We start from the raw sequence: 15,685 nt of genomic DNA on the forward strand, positions 1-15,685 counted from the left end.
AGAGATGCAGTAAGGGCTCCTCCACACTTCCCTTGCCCTGCTGCTCTTTCGTGCTCAGCTGGAACAAACAGCAATTTGGGTTTTCTGCGGATTGACCTTTGCTCCAATTTAGCACTACAGAGAGGATTTTCCTTGTGTGTCGAGTTTGAGCCCAGAGGGTCTCTGTGCTCTAGGCTATTGGGTTCCCCTTCCTCTCTGTGTGTTTTAAGGAGGGAGAGAATTCGCTGGTTTTTGGAGACGACTGGGGTGGCGACGTTCTGTCTTTTCCCTGCAGGCGGGGAACATTGCTAACATCAGCAGCTGCATGGTGAACCTGGTGCTCATTCTCCTCATGAGTCAGGTCTACACCTCTCTGGCTGAGAAGCTCACCAGGTGGGGTGAGTCTGAGATGCCAACCCCCCACCCCACCCCAATTTCCCAGCAAGCCCAGACTCTGCCCCTATTCTGTCCCTGCATTGCCACTGCCAACTGGCTGAGCTCAGTTCATGAGGCTCCCTTTGTGCATGACGGGGCGGTGGCCTGCAAAATGCCCCTTGGGGATTTCTGGAGCACGAGCAGCTCCTCCGCCATGGGGCTGGCTGCCCCCCATCTCCCCTTCTCCTGCTCCTCCTCCTTCCTCTCTGGCCAACATGCCTCCTGGCCACCCTATACTGGGCTGTCCCCTTTTGCAGAAATGCACCGGACTCAGACACAGCATGAAGACGCTTTCACCTTCAAGGTCTTCATTTTCCAGTTTGTCAACTTCTACTCCTCCCCGTTCTACGTGGCCTTCTTCAAGGGCAGGTGAGGCTGCTGGTCCCTAGACCCCTTGCACAGGGGCAGGGAAACAACCCCAGGCGGCAGGGAGGGAGGGACTTCCTAGCCACGGAGCGTGAGCCCTGCTTCGCCATGACTGTGGCTACAAGGAGGCATGTCGTGGGGCTCCACCACTTGGGCTGGGCACCCCCCAACTCCCCACTTCCTCTATGGCTTTGCCTTCTCCCCATGGGGCTCTCAGCCTCCCCTGGGCTCTCCCAGTACAGAGCTGAGAGCTGCCATTTTGAGTGTTCCCCCATTGCGGGAGTGAGGCTTCCAAACCCCAGGCAGACCCTTCCCTTTGTCCCAGCAGGTTTGTGGGGTACCCCGGCCAATATGGAAAACTCCTGGGCATGAGGAACGAAGACGTAAGTACCAGGGCAGGGGGCAAGTCTTCTCTCTTGCCTCAGTCTGGGCACTGCCCACCTGGCGGGCTCTGCATCCAGATGCTGGAGCCACGCAGGTCCTTCTCCAAAGAGTTTGCTGTGGGGGGGGGGTGCACGTGCACGCACGCACACACAGACACACACACACACACACACACACACATGTTTGGGTTTCTCCTGCTGTCACCCCAGATCAAACCGTGTTTTTTTCTTTTTCTTTTTTTCTTTCTTTCTTTATCTGCAAGGTTCAACTTTAATTGGAGGGTTGTGATTTAAGAGCTCACTTGTTTATGTTTGTTTTAGATTATTTTGGTTCTGGTTTCTGTTTTAGGTATTGGCATACATACATACATTTTTATTTTTATTTTTGTATGCCACCTTTCCTCAGTTCAAGCCATGCTCAAGGCAGCTTGCAGCATGAAAAAAATACATAACTACAACGTGACAAAAGTAGTCATAAACAATAAACAGAGCATTAAAAACAAACTGAACTATTTCCACATAAAACACAAAAAATAGAAATACAAAAAAACCAGCATCAGCAACCCCCACAAGAAAAGGTCCCAAACAACACTCCAGCCCAAGAGTGACAAACAAAGCATTAAAGATTTTTCAAAACACCCAAGGTCCTGCCACGCCTGTTTGGCTAAAGGCAGAATTGGGATTTCTTCTTTCCAGGGGGAAATGGTCCCTCTGGAGCTGTTTCCTTGGGGCACAGGGTTTCCAGACTCGCTCCCTAGAGCTCTGCTGACATCATCTCCTCCCCTTCTCCCTGCAGTGCGGTCCTGGCGGATGCCTGATTGAGCTGGCCCAGCAGCTCTTCATCATCATGGTGGGGAAGCAGATTGTCAGCAACATCCAGGAGTTTCTGATTCCGTGAGTTGCCAGCTGCAGGGAGGAGAAGGAAGACCTGGCAGGTCCAGAGACAGACCGGCAGGTCCAGGGGGGGCTGCTCACTAACACTCTATGCAATTCCAGCCATGGAAACAGAGCACCCCACAAAACCTAATGTTTTTTGGGGTCCCTTTCAACTGGAGCCCCTCTCCGCTGCTCCGATGCCTCTCTTGTCCATTTCTTCCCCTGCAGGAAGCTGAAATCCTGGCGCCAGAAGAGGAAGCTGGCCCGGGTGCGAGGGGGTCAGATCTGCCAGGAGCCCAAGCGCTGGGAGGAGGACTATGAACTGATTGAGTGCGAAGGCCTCTTTGAGGAGTACCTGGAGATGGGTAAGCAGGAGGGAGGGCCGAGCCAGTTCGGGTTATTACCCCACACAAGCCAGTCCATTTTCTGATCACTTTCACTTTTGCAAAACGTCCTGTTTTTTGTGGGGTGGCAGGGTCGTTGCACAAGAACTCCCAGGCCACTATAATGGCCCAGTTGCTGGGATGCGACTGGATCCCAGGCAAAAACAAGGCTGGGAGGTGTTGCGTTCTGAAGGCAAAGGAAAGGTGTGCTGGTCCTGGGGGGTTACCGTGCGGCATGGTCCGAGTCCAGTCCAAGGTCGAGGGTGTGGTATGGAGGCTGTCCATTAAGGCTGAAGCGGGGTCAAAGAAAAGGAGTCGGGGGAGGTCAGGAACTCTGGCAGAAGAGCAGGACACATGCAGGCAGCAACAGGCTACCAACAATGTTGCTCCCGCAACCTGGGACTGGGCTGGCTGGCTTTTATCTCCTCTGAGGCATAGGGCAGCCCCGGTCCACAGGTGACTCGCCTCTCCTGGCCTGGAGGCGAGCACTCCTCCTGCGAGAACTTAGTTCCTTCCGCCTCTCTGCCCTGAGCCTCTGCAGCTCAGGAGAGGCTGGAGGGTTACCAGACCCAGAGGCAACCTCACCTTCCCCTGACGGGGATGAGAGTGGAGCACCTGCAGGCAATGGGTCCTCCATCACCTCCGGAGCCAGAGCAGATTCAGCTGGTGTCTGCTCCTGAGGATCTGGCACAGGTGAGGGCCCTTCAGGTTCAAGCCCCAGCCCCGGCTCAGCTGGTCCTGGAGGCGGGGACTCCTGTGCAGGCTGGGATTGCTCAGGTTCAGCCTCTGAATCCGAATCCCAGGCCATCACAAAAGGACTGGACCCTGATTAATAAAATAGACGCGAGGCTTGGCCAGCAAGACTCTGGGAGGAAGTGCGAATCTCACCACCCCCTGGCCCAGGTCGTTTTATTCACAAAATAACTTTTTACACAGTGTTAGTAAGAACCAATCAGATTTCCTTTGAGCATTTCATTTTTCGAATAATAATAATAATAATAATAATAATAATAATAATTTATTATTTGTACCCCGCCCATCTGGCTGGGCCTCCCCAGCCACTCTGGGCGGCTTCCAACAAAGACCAAAAATACATTAAAATGTCACACATTAAAAACTTCCCTGAACAGGGCTGCCTTCAGATGTCTTCTGAATGTCAGGTAGTTGTTTATCTCTTTGACATCTGATGGGAGGGCGTTCCACAGGGTGGGTGCCATTACCGAGAAGGCCCTCTGTCTGGTTCCCTGTAACTTCACTTCTCACAATGAGGGAACTGCCAGAAGGCCCTCAGTGCTGGACCTCAGCGTCCGGGCAGAACGATGGGGGTGGAGACGCTCCTTCAGGTATACTGAACCGAGGCCATTTAGGGCTTTAAAGGTCAGCACCAACACTTTGAATTGTGCCCGGAAACATACTGGGAGCCAGTGTCGGTCTTTCAAGACCGGGGTTATGTGGTCTCGGTTGCCGCCGCCTCATAGCAATCCCACCTGACCACCACAGGAAAGTGGAGATCGCTCCGTTCTCCTTCTGCCACCCCAGTTCCAGCTCAGAGCTGTATGTCAGGGGCCAGCAATGCCAGCCTCTATCCTGCCCCTTTCCTTTGGGGAGGGTTGTCGCTCTAACCCTGATGAGCTTCCCTGCTCTCCCTCAGTGCTCCAGTTTGGCTTCATCACCATTTTCGTGGCTGCCTTCCCGCTGGCTCCGCTCTTCGCCCTGCTCAACAACTGGGTCGAGATCCGCCTGGACGCCCAGAAGTTCGCCTGCGAGTATCGGCGCCCCGTGGCCGAGCGCGCCCAAGACATCAGCGTCTGGTTCTTCATCCTGGATGTCCTGGCCCAGATCTCCGTCATTGTCAACGTGAGTCCGGAAGGAACTCAATACCCCACCCTACCCATGAACCCACAAAGCTCAGGGCTTGGGGCAGGCGGCTTCTCCACCCAGCAGCCCCACCCCCCAAGGCAGCTGGCTCCCAAGCCAAGTCCAAGACAAGTGGCTGCTGTTGGGGGCTGCAGAAGCCCAAGAGGAAAAGCATTTCATCATAGAAGCATAGAATAGCAGAGTTGGAAGCAGAGTTATTCAATTTTTTTGACTTCCATCAATCATATCTGAACATTTTCCAATCTTTTCCACTTAATTTTGCATTTCTTACTTTCACTATTACATTTAAATATCATAACTAATATCTCTCTTCTTTTTTTTCTTTGCAATATTTCATTTATTCCTCCTTACAAAACTTCTTGTAGTCCTACTAATGTAATTTGTTGATTACAGTTGCTCTTCAAATAATTCCTATATTTCTTCCAATCTTCTGTGAATCTCTGGTCCCGCAGGTATCAAATCCTTCCTGACATTTTGTCCAATTCTGCGTAGTTCTATTAATTTCATCTGCCATTCTTCTTTTGTCGGTATTTCTTCTTGCTTCCATTTCTGATTTCCTTTTTTTTTTTTTGTCGCTGTTGTTGCGTATAAAAACAGTTTAATGTCCTGTCTATTAATGTCCTCACTTATAATACCAAGTAAAAAATGCTTCTGGTCTTTTTAAAAATGTATATTTCAACATCTTTTTCATCTTGTTATATATCATTTCCCAGAAGTTTTTTGCTTTCTTACATTCCCACCACATATGATAAAATGATCCTTCTTTTTCTTTACATTTCCAACATTTATTACTTGACACATACATTTTAGCTAATTTCACAGGTGTAATATACCATCTGTACATCATTTTCATCATATGCTCTTTCAAAACAATACATGCTGTAAATTTTATTCTTTCCACAACCTCTCCCATTCTTTTAGCTGTATATTATATCCAAAATCTTTTGTCCAGTGTATCATAACCGATTTCACGGCTCTTAATTTTCTTCTGGCTGACAGTGGTGGGGAGAGTAGTGCTGAGCGAATATCTTCATGTTACCCAAGTCCTGATCAGGCTGGGGGATGATTTGCATGACAGGAAGTTGAGTCTGTGTCTGGTTTTCTATGAAAACTCTCTTACTTCTGTGGGACCTGGGCAGTCAGGCTGCAAGACTAAGGGCTGAGGATCTGTGAGTTGTTCCCAGCATTCGCAGGGTCCTAGCTGCACCTTGAGGTGTGACAGGGGCCCTAGATCTGTAGCATTCCCAAAGCAAGGAAGAATTGGACTCTGATTAATAAAATACACACGAGACTTGACCAGCAAGACTCTGGAAGGAGTGCCAATAATAATCCTGTCCACTCCTCGGCCCAGATCGTTTTATTCACAAAAGAACTTTTTACACAGTGTTCGTAAGAACCAATCAGATTTCCTCTGAACATTTCAAAAAACCCCATGTGGGACAAAGTCAAAGTTAAAACTACAAAGAGCTAATTTCCAACTTGAGCATGCATACATAGTTCAGAGTAAATAAAACAGGACTAGAGGAATGCATTCAGCAAAACCCTGGAGGTCATAAACAGAAAGATGGCAAGGAAAGAGTATTTGCCATCTCCTTGTGAACTCTCTTCCTGGCCCTTAAGGTAAAGGTAAAGGACCCCTGACCATTAGGTCCAGTAGTGGCCGACTCTGGGGTTGCGGCGCTCATCTCGCTTTATTGGCCGAGGGAGCCGGCGTACAGCTTCCGGGTCATGTGGCCAGCATGACTAAGCCGCTTCTGGCAAACCAGAGCAGCGCACGGAAACGCTGTTTACCTTCCCACCGGAGTGGTACCTATTTATCTACTTGCACTTTGACGTGCTTTCGAACTGCTAGGTTGGCAGGAGCTGGGACCGAGCAACGGGAGCTCACCCCATCGCGGGGATTTGAACCGCCGACCTTCTGACCGGCAAGTCCTAGGCTCTGTGGTTTAACCCACAGTGCCAAGATCTATCTAAAGATTAACAAACTACATCAAAGTAACCTACTATCTTTATGTACTGAGGATGCCCGGTGAAGCAACTGGCCTGTATTTAGAATGCTTATATGTGCCTGTCAGGTGCAGAGGCTTGTGGGATTCGATCAGAAACTATTGTCAATGAATCAAACCCAGACAACGCAATGCTTCCATTGCTGACACAAATGGCTTGCTCCATATTTCATAATTCCTCATAGCAATCCCACCTGACCCCCACACTGGACATTTGCAGCCCTACATAGATCACGCATTCCCCCCCCCCCATATGAGTCTCCTTGTCTCCCCACAGGCCTTCCTCATTGCCTTCACGTCGGACTTCCTCCCTCGCCTCCTGTACCAATACGAGTACGACAGCCACCTGCACGGCTACGTAAACTTCACCCTGGCCTACGCCCCGCCCAGTTTCGTGGACAGCAACCACACCATGTGCCGGTGAGAGCAGAGACCTCACCCCCCACCCCGCACAGCCCCAGGGAATGCATCCTGGCACATACATGCACCTCCAGCCCTGTTAACCCACGGAAATGGCATCTCCCCCCAGGTACAAGGCCTTCCGCGACCCCCATGGGAGCCAAACTCTCTTCTACTGGAAGCTGCTGGCCATCCGCCTGGGCTTCATCATTGCCTTCGAGGTGAGCGTCTTGAGGGGGGTGTAGCTTAGTGGTAGGGCAGCCGCCCTGCATGCAGAGGGTCGCAGGTTCGATCCCCGCCGGCAGCATTTCCAGGTCGGGCTGGGGGGAAACTTGCCTGCCTGAAATCCCGGAAAGCCACTGCTGCCAGTCCATGTAGGCAGCACAGAGGCAGGTGGACCCAAGGTTTTGACTCAGTATGGGGCTGAGGGGACATAAGCACATGGTAGGGCTAGTGGAAGGGCAGCTGTCCCTGACAAGTGGGGGGAAATGAGGTTGGTGTCCTGCCTGGGGCAAGTGGCTGTATTTATGACTACGCAGGTGGCGCTGTGGGTTAAACCACAGAGCCTAGGACTTGCCGATCAGAAGGTCGGCGGTTCGTAACCCCGCGACGGCGTGAGCTCCCGTTGCTCGGTCCCTGCTCCTGCCAACCTAGTAGTTCGAAAGCACATCAAAGTGCAAGTAGATAAATAGGTACTGCTCTGGCGGGAGTTCCATCTTAAATTGCTGATCAGAGTGGCCCGAGTGGCATTCCCTTTCGAACCAAGCCTCAGTTTTCCCATCTGTGGCATGGGGAGAATAACGCACACCGGCTTGTGGCTGAGCGTCGCAAAGAGCCGTGGAGGCCCCTGGCGCCTCTAACCCGCGGACTTTCCTCCTGGCTCCCAGCACGTGGTCTTCTTCTGCCTGCGCCTCATCGACTGGCTGGTCCCAGACGTCCCCGAGTCCCTGGACGTGAAGATCAAGCGGGAACGCTACCTGGCCAAGCAGGCTCTGGCCGACAACCAGGATGTTCTGCTGACGGTGAGTGGCGACTCCTCCCCCTCGCCAGGTCAGTTTGCGAAAGAAGCACCTGCCTGTCCGTGCCGTCTTCTTGTTGCAAGACCAGAAACCCAGGAGCAGGAGCAGAGTGCAGAGGTGGGGTCTGCAGGAGGGGATTCTTCCACACAAACCCAGCCTGCTCCACTCCTGAACATGTTGCCTTGTGAGGAGGCTAGGTCCGCTCTTGGTCCTTGCTCCCCATTCATTATAATTATAATAAAAATAAATTTTATTTATACCCCCACTCCCCAGCCAAGGCCGGGCTCAGGGTGGCTAACAACCAATAATAAAAACAAGTTGAATGAATACAACTTAAAAACAAGATTAAAATACAACATTAAAACATTAAAATGCAGCCTCATCACAGAAGGAGAAAGGAAAAAGGATAGAGGGGAAGGGGATCAAGTTGATTCCAAGCCAAAAGCCTGGCGGATCAACTCTGTCTTACAGGCCCTGCGGAAAGAAATCAGATCCTGCAGGGCCCTGGTCTCATGAGACAGATTGTTCCACCAGGCCGGAGCCAGTGTTGAAAAGGCCCTGGCTCTGGTTGAGGCTAATCTAACTTCCTTAGGGCTCAGGACCACTAGGGTGTTGCTATTTATGGACCTTAAGGTCCTCCATGGGGCATACCGGGAGAGGTGGTCCCGTAGGTAATAATAATAATAATAATAATAATAATTTATTATTTATACCCCGCCCATCTGGCTGGGCCTCCCCAGCCACTCTGGGCGGCTTCCATAAAAAGCAAAAATACAATAAAATATCACACGTTAAAAACTTCCCTGAACAGGGCTGCCTTAAGATGTCTTCTGAATGTCAGGTAGTTGTTAATCGCTTTGACATCTGCTGGAAGGGCGTTCCACAGGGCGGGCGCCACTACCGAGAAGGCCCTCTGCCTGGTTCCCTGTAGCTTTACTTCTCGCAGTGAGGGAACCGCCAGAAGGCCCTCGGCGCTAGACCTCAGCGTCCGGGCAGAATGATGGGGGTGGAGACGCTCCTTCAGGTATACTGGACCGAGGCCGTTTAGGGCTTTAAAGGTCAGCACCAACACTTTGAATTGTGCTCGGAAACGTACTGGGAGCCAATGTAGGTCTTTCAAGACCGGTGTTATGTGGTCTCGGTGGCCACCCCCAGTCACCAGTCTAGCTGCCGCATTCTGGATTAGTTGTAGTTTCCGAGTCACCTTCAAAGGTAGCCCCACGTAGAGTGCATTGCAGTAGTCCAAGCGGGAGATAACCAGAGCATGCACCACTCTGGCGAGACAGTCCACAGGCAGATAGGGTCTCAGCCTACGTACCAGATGGAGCTGGTAAACAGCTGCCCTGGACACAGATTTGATCTGTGCCTCCATGGACAGCTGTGAGTCCAAAATGACTCCCAGGCTGCGCACCTGGTCCTTCAGGGGCACAGTTTCCCCATTCAGGACCAGGGAATTCTCCACACCTGCCCGCCTCCTGTCCCCCAAAAACAGCACTTCTGTCTTGTCAGGATTCAACCTCAATCTGTTAGCCGCCATCCATCCTCCAACCGCCTCCAGACACTCACACAGGACCTCCACCGCCTTCACTGGTTCTGATTTAAAGGAGAGGTAGAGCTGGGTATCATCCGCATACTGATGAACACCCAGCCCAAACCTCCTGATGATCTCTCCCAGCGGCTGCATGTAAATGTTGAAAAGCATGGGGGAGAGGACAGAACCCTGAGGCACCCCACAAGTGAGAGCCCAGGGGTCTGAACACTCATCCCCCACCACCACTTTCTGAACACGGCCCAGGAGGAAGGAGCGGAACCACTGTATGACAGTGCCCCTAGCTCCCAGCCCCTCAAGACGGTCCAGAAGGATGTTATGGTCGATGGTATCAAACGCCGCTGAGAGATCCAGCAGAACTAGGAAACAGCTCTCACCTTTGTCCCTAGCCCGCCGAAGATCATCAACCAGTGCGACCAAGGCAGTTTCAGTCCCATGATGAGGCCTGAATCCCGACTGGAAGGGATCCAAATGGTCCGCTTCTTCCAGGCGTGCCTGGAGTTGTTCGGCCACCGCTCGCTCAATCACCTTGCCCAAGAATGGAAGATTTGAAACTGGGCGATAGTTGGCCATCGTGGCCGCATCTAAAGATGGTTTTTTAAGAAGCGGTTTAATAACCGCCTCTTTCAGCGGGTCTGGGAAGGCTCCCTCACGGAGGGAAGCATTCACCACCCCACGAAGCCCATCGCCCAGTCCTTCCCGGCTGGCTTTTATAAGCCAGGATGGGCAAGGATCCAGGAGACAGGTGGTTGGCTTCACTCGTCCAAGCAGCCTGTCCACATCCTCGGAGGTAACAGATTGGAATTGATCCCACTCAACTTGACCAGACAGAACTCTAGCACTCTCCCGCCCCGGCCCTGCTCCCACGGTGGAGTCTACTTCTTCCCGAATCTGAGCGATTTTATCTGCAAAAAACTTTGCAAAATCATTGCAGGAGAACATGTGGCCCGTACTGGGCCCCGATGTTGCAGGTGGTTCCACTAAATTGTGAACCACCTGAAAAAGTCTCCTGCTGCTGTTTTCTGCAGATGCAATAGAGGCGGTGAAGAAATTTTTCTTCGCCGTCGCTATCGCCACTTGGTAGGCTCGACGTTGAGCTCTAACCTGTGTCCGGTCAGATTCGGAATGAGTTATCCGCCACCGGCGCTCTAGCCGTCTCAACGATTGTTTCATTGCCCTCAGATCCGTGGAAAACCACGGGGCTGTCCGGGCTCCATGCAATCGGAGAGGGCGCTTCGGAGCCAAACAGTCAATAGCCCTGGTTAACTCCACATTCCAGCGGGCCACCAGGGAATCGGCTGAAAGGCCATCAACATGGGATAAAGCATCCCCTACCACTCTCTGGAAACCATTTGGATCCATTAAGTGGCGGGGGCGGACCATCCGAATTGGTCCCACCTCCCTGCAGAGGGGATGGGTCGCAGAGAAGTCCAGTTGCACCAGGAAGTGATCTGACCATGGCACTTCTTTCGTTTCGCTTTTACTTAGTGTCAGATCACCAACATCCATAGAGGTAAACACCAGGTCCAAGGCATGTCCGCGACTATGGGTTGGGCCAGACTTATTCAGGGACAGCCCCATGGAGGCCATGCTTTCCACGAAGTCCCGAGCAGCCCCTTGTAAGGTCGTGTCGGCATGGATGTTAAAATCCCCTAGGACGACCAAGCTAGGTGTCTCCAGGAGAACATCCGCCACGACCTGAAGCAGCTCGGGCAGGGAATCCTTGGTGCAGCGGGGAGGTCGGTACACCAAAAGGAATCCTGTACTGCCCCTATTGCCCAACTTCCAGAACATGCACTCGGAAAACTGGGTCTTCCCAATAGGACGCCTGGTGCAAACTAATGACTTCCTAAAAATCACTGCAACCCCCCCTCCCCGCCCACATGGCCTGGGTTGCTGTGCGTAAGAGAAACCTGGTGGACAAGCAGCGGCAAGGACAGGCCCATCTGCTTCATCCAACCAAGTCTCTGTTACACATGCCAGGTCAAGTCCTCCATCCATGATCAAGTCATGGATGGCAGTAGTCTTATGAATCATTGACCTGGCATTGCACAGCAGCACCTTCAGGTCATGTGGGTATCCCTTGCTGATTCTAGTATCCATCCGGTCAGGACCAGACCCGGAGGCAGGAATAGTCCTCAGACAACGACTAAACCTGCCTCCTCTGTAATGACATGGTCTGGTCTTAGCGTAACTCCTCCTCCTACCCGTGATCACTGAGATCGGTTGTCCCAGTGCATCCCCCCCTGTGGAACATGCCCCAGCCATTTTGTGGGCTGGGGCCCACTCCCCGGCAGCCCTGAACCCTCCCCCTAAGAACAAAATAACACCTTAAACAAACAAAACCAATAAAACAATACAAACAAAAAATGTAAAAATTACAAAACATAAAAAAAAAATTAAAAAATAATAATCCCCAAACCCAACCAAACATCCATCCCACCCCCACCCCCCACATGTAAAATTTTTTTTAAAAACATTTTAAAAACACTCTGCCCCTCCGGCAGTAACAACAACTGTCCTAGTGAGGCCTGTCAGGCCCCGCCCTGGGCCAGGTGGTAAGTGGCAGGAAGGAGCAGGACCCTCAGGCACTCAGGGGAGTCCTCCTGGGCAGCAGGCAGCAAGCAGCAAGCAGTCCTTGTGAGGCTTCAGGCCCCGCCCCAGGCCAGATGGTAAGTGGCAAGAGCAGGGCCCTCAAGCACTCACTCAGGGGAGTCCTCCTGGGCAGCAGGCAGCAAGCAGCAAGCAGTCCTTGTGAGGCTTCAGGCCCCGCCCCAGGCCAGATGGTAAGTGGCAAGAGCAGGGCCCTCAAGCACTCACTCAGGGGAGTCCTCCTGGGCAGCAGGCAGCAAGCACCACGCAGTCCTTATGAGGCTTCAGGCCCCGCCCCAGGCCAGATGGTAAGTGGCAAGAGCAGGGCCCTCAAGCACTCACTCAGGGGAGTCCTCCTGGGCAGCAGGCAGCAAGCACCACGCAGTCCTTATGAGGCTTCAGGCCCCGCCCCAGGCCAGATGGTAAGTGGCAAGAGCAGGGCCCTCAAGCACTCACTCAGGGGAGTCCTCCTGGGCAGCAGGCAGCAAGCACCACGCAGTCCTTATGAGGCTTCAGGCCCCGCCCCAGGCCAGATGGTAAGTGGCAAGAGCAGGGCCCTCAAGCACTCACTCAGGGGAGTCCTCCTGGGCAGCAGGCAGCAAGCACCACGCAGTCCTTATGAGGCTTCAGGCCCCGCCCCAGGCCAGATGGTAAGTGGCAAGAGCAGGGCCCTCAAGCACTCACTCAGGGGAGTCCTCCTGGGCAGCAGGCAGCAAGCACCACGCAGTCCTTATGAGGCTTCAGGCCCCGCCCCAGGCCAGATGGTAAGTGGCAAGAGCAGGGCCCTCAAGCACTCACTCAGGGGAGTCCTCCTGGGCAGCAGGCAGCAAGCACCACGCAGTCCTTATGAGGCTTCAGGCCCCGCCCCAGGCCAGATGGTAAGTGGCAAGAGCAGGGCCCTCAAGCACTCACTCAGGGGAGTCCTCCTGGGCAGCAGGCAACAAGCACCACGCAGTCCACGAGGGTCCTAGGCCATGAAGGGCTTTAAAGGTCAAAACCAGCACCTTAAATCTGACCCTGTACTCCACCGGGAGCCTGTGCAGCTGGAAAAGCACTGGGTGAATATGCTCCCATGGCAGAGACCCCGTGAGGAGCCTCGCTGCAGCATTCTGCACCCGCTGGAGTTTCTGGGGCAGCTTCAAGGGCAGCCCCACGTAGAGCGAATTATAGTAGTCAAGCCTAGAAGTGACCATTGCATGGAATCACTGTGGCCAGGGCGGGGCGGGAAAGGTAAGGGACCAACTGCTTGATGCGGCGAAGGTGGAAAAATGTCCACCCATTAGGGATGGGTGGAGGCTTGGTAGGATGTCCACAGAGAAGAGCACCTCTGGGCATAGGCAGAGTGCATTGCCTTTGCTCTTGGCACATCCAGGGCAAGGGGCTGGGGTGTCTCCACCGGGAGGTGTGGCCGACAAAACCAGAACTTCTTTCTGCGTATTTGCTACACTCCCACAGTTGTGGAAGAGTGAGACTCTTTGGGCCTGAGAGAAAAGAGAGAGAGAGAGGTTGGATGGGGCAGGGAGCCCCTTTCCCCCGCACCCCCTTCCTGTGCCTTCCTGACAAATTCTCACTCCTCCTCGTTGCGTGAGAGGCGGCAAGGAATCAGAACTTCATCCTGTCTGGACAAGGCTGAGGAGCACCTGGGCGGCCACGTGCTGGAGTCTCAGGGCCTTCTGGGGACTGGCATAGCCACGAATCCGCTGCCCACGGAATCCTCTTGCATCGCTGCAAGAGAAGCCCCTCCGTGCCCGGGCAGGGTGGGGTGGGGCCTGCAGTTGGCAGCCGGCAATCCCTGTTTCCCTTTCTGAAACTAAGCCCTGCCCCTGTTACTGGGTAGCTGTGCGCCATCTGTGTTGTCGTGCTGTGGTGTGTCCGGTATTGTGTTCCAGGCCGTCCCACAAATTGTTTCTTCTCCGTGGCAGCGTGGTCATCCATTCCCAGTCACGACTGTCTCGCACGGCTCAGTGACCTTGTGCTGGGCGTTGGTATGTTCCGTGTCACACGGAACCGCCGTGCCTCAGTGGCACTTGGTCCATGAGACACCGTCCTCCATCTGCAACCCAGCCACATCTCAGGGTCACTGCACCCCTACTCACTGCTGCCAAACCATCACTCTTTTGCAGTTGTGATTTCTTGGTATGGCAACAAATTTAGGTTGTTCAATTCAAGTGGATCTGGCCCTCTTGTGTGAAGATCCCCCTTCCCCTCGGAGGCTGGTCTTCACTTAAGCAGAGTCTGAGAGTGCTGGGCCCCAGGACCTATTTCTTGATGCCAAGGCTGAGCCCTGGTTGACGAGCTAAGTAGGAACCAGGGTGAGGAGGGTTTTGTCCAACGGAAATAAGAGCCACAGAACCCACAGGCAGCCAAAATGGCACCCTCCAGGTGAGGCTGGACTCCCAGTTCCTGTCAGTTCCCTCAACCAGCATGGCCAATGCTCAGGGACGCAGCTTGGAGTCATAGTTGCAAAATTTGGAAGCTGCCCTGGGCCTCTGTGCTTTGGGGCAGATCTACACTCACTGTTTTTAACGTTAAGGAAGGGTTAAGGAATTGCTTTGATAACATATATGGACACATTACATCCTACTTTTAACACTCGTAATGCGTTATTAAAATGTGACACCAGAGCAGCCAGCAGGAGGGAGACAGTGTTTTGACGGGGGGGGGGGGGAAACCAAGGCCAAAAATGCTCTAATTCACAAGTATGTCCTGTGACATTTTAGAACGATAGATCTAATATCATTCTAATAATGTTAAACAGGTCAGTGTAGATCCAGCCTTGGAACGGCTTCTGGCAGAAACCTGAAAGAGCCCCATCCCAATTGGTCAGAAAAAGAAAAAGAAACTTTCCTCTTTGTCCCCTGACCGCCACTCTTGGTTCCCACAAACCTCTGAGCCTGCTGCCCTGGTTTTACATATTTGTGGTTACTGTTATTATTACCTCTTCCTCCTTTTCCTCCTCCCAATACAGCAAGCAGCCTTTTACCCAGCAGCGTGAACTAGCGCCCCCCCCCCCGCAGGTGCAGCCACTTCTGACCACACACATCGGCTCTGTTGAAGAGGAGGCTCAGCCAAGGCAATGGAGGAAGGATTCCTAGAGGGCTCCATCACTGGCACAAACTCAGCCAAGAGTCTCGTGGCCCCTTCAAGGACCAGGAAGGTGGGCAAGAGAGGCTGGACTTGTGGGGTGAGGAGGGTTGCATGCCCTTTGCACCCCCCGCCACTGCTACAATGAGGGCCACTTTGCTTCCGTGGCGGTCCTGAGGCCCTCCTGCCTAGCCTCTCTTCGCCTTCCCCTCTTGACCTTTTTCCTGCTCCTCAGAGATGGACTGCAGGGACTGTGGAAATGGCATCGCCAACAATTTCCCCACCCGAGTTCCTTTCCAACCCAAAGGGAAGGGCTGATCCTTCCCCTTGTTCTGATGGCTTGGAGGACAGGCTGGCTTGCGTGGCCCCCTTCTTCCCAGGGCCATTGTCCTTTGCTTCACTTGAGGACAGCAGCGTCTCCTGGGTCAAGGAGAGAGGAGGCCGGGGTTGCACTTTTGCAGGCAAGGTCCTCTGCGGAGGGTTTCTACCACAGATCCCTGATAGGAGGGATTGCGTCTGCAATATCAATCCAGTGTCTTCGTGGACCGTCCATTCCCGCCGCCACGGGCTGCTTCGAGAACTCATGCTTTCCGTGTTAAGATGTGTGGAAACGCCGTCCCTGCTGCAAAACCGAGCGAATGTGCTGTTTTGCTCACCTGCCTACACTTCCCTTCTCAGGGATTTGTGGAAGGGATGCCCTTAACTTGCAGGAACAGTGTTCTCCTGGGAGCATTGA

General features: G+C 53.1%; 1 protein-coding gene across 2 annotated transcripts in view; it reads left to right on the forward strand.

The window, feature by feature from the left end:
- The window catches only part of LOC307221945 (anoctamin-7-like), a 32,179-nt gene extending 16,820 nt beyond the window's left edge, over positions 1-15,359 (forward strand). The window contains exons 14-23 of one of the 2 annotated variants that reach the window (XM_079986875.1): positions 275-377; positions 672-783; positions 1,109-1,163; positions 1,960-2,057; positions 2,268-2,404; positions 4,074-4,279; positions 6,584-6,726; positions 6,836-6,926; positions 7,593-7,755; positions 14,834-15,359. In XM_079986875.1, the coding sequence (XP_079843001.1) occupies positions 275-377; positions 672-783; positions 1,109-1,163; positions 1,960-2,057; positions 2,268-2,404; positions 4,074-4,279; positions 6,584-6,726; positions 6,836-6,926; positions 7,593-7,755; positions 14,834-14,865 (1,140 nt within the window). In that variant the 3' untranslated portion in view covers positions 14,866-15,359. The remainder of the gene's footprint in view (positions 1-274; positions 378-671; positions 784-1,108; positions 1,164-1,959; positions 2,058-2,267; positions 2,405-4,073; positions 4,280-6,583; positions 6,727-6,835; positions 6,927-7,592; positions 7,756-14,833) is intronic. The other variant, XM_079986876.1, reaches the window with a different exon arrangement.
- Positions 15,360-15,685: the final 326 nt, after the last annotated feature.

Source organism: Podarcis cretensis (genome assembly GCF_951804945.1).
Source record: "Podarcis cretensis genome assembly, chromosome: 8".
NCBI classification, from domain to species: domain Eukaryota; kingdom Metazoa; phylum Chordata; class Lepidosauria; order Squamata; family Lacertidae; genus Podarcis; species Podarcis cretensis.